The sequence below is a fragment of the Aptenodytes patagonicus genome, chromosome 5, assembly GCF_965638725.1.
Source record: "Aptenodytes patagonicus chromosome 5, bAptPat1.pri.cur, whole genome shotgun sequence".
NCBI classification, from domain to species: domain Eukaryota; kingdom Metazoa; phylum Chordata; class Aves; order Sphenisciformes; family Spheniscidae; genus Aptenodytes; species Aptenodytes patagonicus.
Genome location: NC_134953.1, coordinates 9,650,458 through 9,656,457, shown reverse-complemented (window position 1 = coordinate 9,656,457; position 6,000 = coordinate 9,650,458). Strand labels below are relative to the sequence as shown.

At 41.5% G+C, this 6,000-nt stretch overlaps 1 protein-coding gene across 7 annotated transcripts in view; it reads right to left on the bottom strand.

The window, feature by feature from the left end:
• Positions 1–599: 599 nt before the first annotated feature.
• The window catches only part of USP54 (ubiquitin specific peptidase 54), a 108,243-nt gene continuing 102,842 nt past the window's right edge, over positions 600–6,000 (bottom strand). For all 7 annotated transcript variants that reach the window (XM_076338514.1, XM_076338512.1, XM_076338519.1 and 4 more), the window contains 4 exons: positions 5,685–5,803; positions 4,487–4,624; positions 2,762–2,948; positions 600–2,038 (listed from right to left, as the gene is read on the bottom strand). In XM_076338514.1, coding sequence (XP_076194629.1) covers positions 1,377–2,038; positions 2,762–2,948; positions 4,487–4,624; positions 5,685–5,803 — 1,106 coding nt within the window. In that variant the 3' untranslated portion in view covers positions 600–1,376. The remainder of the gene's footprint in view (positions 2,039–2,761; positions 2,949–4,486; positions 4,625–5,684; positions 5,804–6,000) is intronic.

Below are 6,000 nucleotides of genomic sequence, written 5' to 3'. Positions count from 1 at the left end.
TGAAGGCCCTCACCTAGAGCAACAGCGAGAGCAGGTTACCACGGAGTACCACGCACTAGAGGGCAGTCTAGACCTTCCACTGGCTGGCTGGGCTAGAACCACCACAGCTGCAGTCCCACCTCAATACAAGCATATAACAGAACCCTCCACATCTTTAAAGGACTCGTAACCACCACACCTGAAAGCATTTGCAAGAGCAGGAGTGCAACTCTTATTAAAATGACACTTCTCACTACACCAGTAATTTCTAATGACTTTTTTTTGTCTAAGAGTCCTATCTGCATACGCTACCATCTTGCACGGATTCTGCAGTTTTCCCTCCAACAAAGAAGTCTCAAAATACTTCTCAAAGGACACTGCTAATTACTGTCCATTATGAGGGGAAAGTTAAGCACAGAGTAGTGATGAAACACACCAAATCCAGGGACGAAATTAGACATGTCCTCCAATCTAACCAAATATTTATTACATAAACTTTGTTAATGAACTAGAGCAAACAATTTACTCATGTTTGTTAATGTATAAGAAAATAAATCAGCAGTTTTAGGCCAACTGATGAGTAAAGGCCAAATAGCAAAGAAAGCTCATACACAGACAGGTAAATAGAACTATTTTCATAGATTTATTTGAAAAATACTTACAAAAGCAAGTATGTTTGACACTAAAATAGTTAAACTTATTCTGTGTTTACATTGGTGTAATTAAGCGTGCAGCATTAACAGTCTTTTCTGTTTGAAGCATTGTTAGTTTGCCTTAAGGAAGTGGGGAAAATTCTGGTTTACTGACGAACAACGTCTCCCTGCCACTTCCTCAGCAGCAACTACGGCTGTGATCTCTGCCCAAGATCTCAGCACACTGAAAACTGGGTTTGCTTTACTAACTGCCAGCCTGCCAAGTGCAGATTTACTGGAACCTGGAAGGTGGGTCAGTTTTTTTTCCTCTAGGAAGGAACAGGAGAGAGGAAGGAGAGGAAAACAAAAGGATTGAGTTTTTACGTGAAGAATTTACCAAAGCTACATTTCATGAAAGAGTCCTTAAAAATGTCCTTTGTTAGTGGCCGTCTTCCTTCAAAACATGTGCATACTTCTGATCTTACCCATAAACCAACGCCCCTGAAGCTTACCATTCCTATAGCACTTTTTTTCTAGGAGAGGCCAGGACTAGAATAGATAGGGTTCCCCATCCAGACAGTTCAGTAGTGTCAGAAATGAAATACAGTGCAATTAGTTTCCACATACTGTATAGCTACATTTTAAGACAAAACTGGCACAGCTACTGATTGACAGAGTTTGCTGTCTCCATGTAGTCCATGCTCTGGCAACAGCTATAGTCTGTTCACAGAGCAGTTTATCAGGGCACATGGAGCAGATGGGATCTCACCAGCCATTATTTTGCATGGTGCCAGTAGCTGCTGCTGCTGCTCGAGCCAGCATATTTCTGTGTGTCTCTGAAGCAGAAGAAAAAGTCCCATCCATCACATGCATTGGCAGCATTCGCCTTCTGCCAGGCTGAGGGGTGTAGCTGTTCTGTCGCCAGTCTTCTTCTGGGGGCATATCAACTCTCCTTGGACCCGGGGCCTTAATGCAAGAAGGGGGCACAGGACAACCTCGAGAGGCACCCGGATCCCAAGAAGGCTCATGTGGTATTCTTGAAGTGCTGTAGTCTGTGCTGGCTGGTAGCCTGCAACCGATGGCATAAGATTCACGCATTTGATGTTGCGAAGGCTGCTGGAGGAAGCCTTCCTGTAAACTCTTGCCTGGCTGGCCAGCATGTTTTCCCCAGAATGTCGTTCGTTTATCTGGTAATGTGGCTGTTTGCCTGGCAGGGTAGCTGGTGTTCAGCCAATGGCCAGAGACACTTGATGCTCCACCTCCTAAATGCGGATTAACAAGAGGCTTTTGCCCCTGGGAGAGGGTGCCTTTGGGTGCACAAGGGAGACTCCCATAGCTCAGTGCCACACCTGGGTAGTCTTCACCTTGGAAAGCTTCACCCCTGTCAGGCACAACCAAAAGTTTCTGGATGATGTTCTTCTGATCTCCTGGGGGGTAAAAAAAAAAAAAAAAAAAAGGTCTGATTATATATTTTTGTTTCATCCTCTCAGAGCTTTCAGCTGTGGCCAACAGGTGACAGAAGAAAAACAAACTCACTAGTACATCCAGTTACTGGTGGACATGCAATTCTGAATAAAAGGTAGCTGCACCCTTTCTAGCATTCACTTTCCTCACTGCATTTACTCCTTATCCTACCACAGCTGCTGTCACAGACTTCAGACTTCTTTAATAGCCCTTCTGTCATCAAGGAGGAGCCCAACAAAATATTTCAAGGCTGGTAGATCAAACTGGTTTTGATGGCTGTCACAGGGAAAATAATTCTCATGCAGGAATTGGTTATTTCTATCGGCACAACTACATGTGTGATTTGCTGGTATGAGTAGCTTGTGGAAGTACTCTCATACATGAGAAGGTGGTGGGTCTTACTGCTACTTTTACACTAAAGAAAATATCTCACAAAAATGTGAATATGATTTTATATAAAGTCATTATAATGTTTCCATAAAGTTTATTCCCTTTTGTTATGTCCACTTAGCACAGAATCATGGAACAACTCAAAAGGGCAGAGAAGAAAGAACGTGATTCATCCTTCCAGATTTCTGGAGGAATTCAGGCAGATGGTGAAACATCATTATGAAAGACAAGATCTGAAGAGTTGTATTTCAGCAATATTTCTGATCACAAAGGAGGATGAAAAGTCCTGTGATTACCTGACTGTTTACGTGCCTTGCCCACCATGCTGGGCATCAGTACATCATGGGGTAGGTGCTGCACCTGGGTTGGGTTGTGCTGGGTATCAAAGGGAAACACAGGAGGATCATGGGGGAAAGGAAGGGAAGTGGAGCTGGAAGAACGGTGGCTGGTGTCCACTGGCATTTTCCTCATATTTGGTGCTTCCTTTTATAAAATGAGAAAGGAGAAAAAAAGAACATAAAATGATGAGTAAACACAGAGTTGGGTTGAATCAAGCAAAGACGGTGTTGATCCAAGGAAAGGGAGGAGTCACCGGAACAAAAACATGCATCTGTATGTGAAAAAAACACAAATAAAAACTACATCAATCCAGTAAGGCTCTTGCTGCAGTGGTGGGCTACTTAGGAGGATCATTTGACTGGAAATATACCAAGGAGAAAAAGCCAAAACAAACACAAACCCGTCATGGAGGTTTGGTATACAAGCTGAATCCACAGAACGATGGCAGGCCAGTTAGCATTGGAACTGCCATGCTACAAGCCATGAAATAAAGAAGGGTATTGCTGATCCTGCCTTCCTATTTTCTAGCAGGCTTTACTGAAAGCTCCGATTCCAGACTATGAACAGATTTACCTGTTACAGCTGAAGTATTTACCAGTGCTGTACCATTTCCCTCTCTTAGGAGGTACCTACCCCAAAGCAGGGATGGCTGAATGGCATGGTAACAAACCATCACAGACTTGAGCCCAGTGACTAACCTGAAGAGTGGTGACAGCCAGCCATCCTATCAGCTGCTTCTGTTGTAGGGATAAAAACCTTCAGCAGAGATGGGGGTCTTGGACAGCTAGAGGTTTTTAATTGCTTCTGCCAGAACCTCCGGGTATGCGTTAAAGCCCTCAACTAAAGCATGCTGAGGAGCAAACATTTGGAAGTTGACATATTCTTAGCTTATGGTACACAGCAGAAAGAATCAGACTAATCAGTCTACATAACTGATTTTGCAATTGAGACTCTTCTACACTTATTATGCAGTTGGTTTCAAATCAAAACTTAAGCACAGTTTGCAAAAAACTCAATCCAAGACAAACCATCGTATCTGGCTATGTTGCTAAACACCAACAACAATCTGTTACTGTTTTCCTCAGTGGCAGTTTTAACTCACACCTAAGACTACTTAACAGAGGTAACAAAGGGGGGAAAGAAAGAAAAAAAAAAAAAAAAAAATCAATCTCCCTATTTTTAGTTACTTCTTCTATGTGACTGGCTCCATGTTATGTACCAAGTCTTGAATTGTCTCCCCTTCACGCTTACTTTTACTCTCTGAAAATCCTACTTGCTGAATATACCCACAAGAGAGCAGAAATTTTCGCATGGTTAGTGGTGTCTTTTTAAAATTATACGTGTATTAGAAGCTTTCTTGAAAATACTCTAAGTCAACTGAAAAAAATGTTTATGCTGGATGTCTTTGTATACTGGCAAGTAATATTAGCTTACGTGCTTACCAGCTGCAGCAGGTACTACTCTGCAATGACTCCTGAAGAAGATGGCTTTGTTATTTAAATAAAAGCTCATTCTTCTTCTTCCAAAAAGAGAACAAAAATTCACAAAGACAAGCTTTCATCATGGCTTATTATTCACCTGTCTACTGTCTTGTTTGTTAAACTGCTAGATGCAGAAAGAGAAAACAGTAACCCTACACACAGATGATGGCTCTTTCGAAAGCTGCACATTATTCTACTTACAAAACTGTGAGAAGAGACCAAGGTCTCTTCTCTGTTTGAGGTGACTGTCCCACTGAGACTGCGAGCAATGCGACGGAAATTCTCTGCACTGTACATCTCCTCTTCGGGTTCCCTGCTATGTTCGCTGGTATATGTGACCTGCAGACAATGATCACACATTTCAGAAAAGGCTCTCCATAATATCAATTTTCTGTAATAATTATAGGGAAGAGATCAATATAAATCTAACAGACTACTTATATTTCAATGAAACTCCATGACCTTTTATTTTTTGAAATCCTTCATTCAGGTACTACCTTGAAAACTTAAAGCACATGGGTCTGTTTGGATCTGGTGATTAAAAATATTATTCCTTATAGTCTTTCTTTCTTTAGTAAATATACACGGATTGATTTGTCTCAGTGAGAGTCATTCTTTTATAAATATCTAAAGCCAGGTCAAAGAGTCTCTACTGGGATGAATCTACCTGAAGGACTGACTGCTGCTACAGGCATCACTGCCCCTGTAGAGATAATCATGGCTGCAACTGACAGCCATCCTATGATAAAGTACTACAGTCTTCTCATAACCAAAAAAAAAAATCTAGTATTATTTGAGGAGTGCTGGAAGCTTGTTCATCTTATGTTAGCAAGCAAAACATTTATTCTTTCTTTCTTTTCCTCTGTTCTATATAAGCAAGACCATTTAAGCTCCCTTTAGTGAGTATGGAAGTATTATAGGGAACGTCATTTCCCCTTGAAAATACTTGTATGTTTTCATGTACAGGCGCTGATATGTAACTGCCAGTTATTTAAACAGTTTAACCCCAGAAAAAAAGGAGAAAAAGCATCTTCTCCCACTCTGAGGTGACCAACTACCAACCGTAGCAAATACCATCAAAAAGCAGTTATCATAAGTTGTGATGCAAGGTAGTTCATGTCAATATGTTCAAAAAGACTAGATCTTAAAGTTTTCGGGTATGTTCCTCAAAGTCGGAATTTAGATAATTTGATTGCATGCAAGCTGCATGTAGCACAAGTCACTCATTTTTCATCTAATTAATCCTGAGCTAGACCACACTTAAAATTCTCTCTAACATTAGTATCAATGACCCCAGTACCTTTTTCATAATATATTCCACTTCTCCCACTGTAAATTCTTTCACTTGCACAGGCCAAGCCCTTCCCCCTCTAGCACATCTTAAGTAACAACATGTCACCTTGGAGACAGAAGAGACAGCGGATCCACACAGACTGCGCTCGATCTCTGCTGTTGGGGTTTTCGAGAGACCCATGCCAGCTGTAGCACGCAGCTTCCTCACATTCAGGTTCACAGAGACTGGGAAGGAAAATGCTATGGTTAAATTCAACGCCTGATTGCACGTTATGGCACATTTCTGACTATCTTAGGTCTGACTCCAGCAAAGACAGACAGACTATACACACAGAAGGAGAAGTCATCAGAGAATCTTTGAACATTAATACATAAGCTAACTCCCAACATTTCAAAGGGAAACAGTCTATCAGGATGCTCAC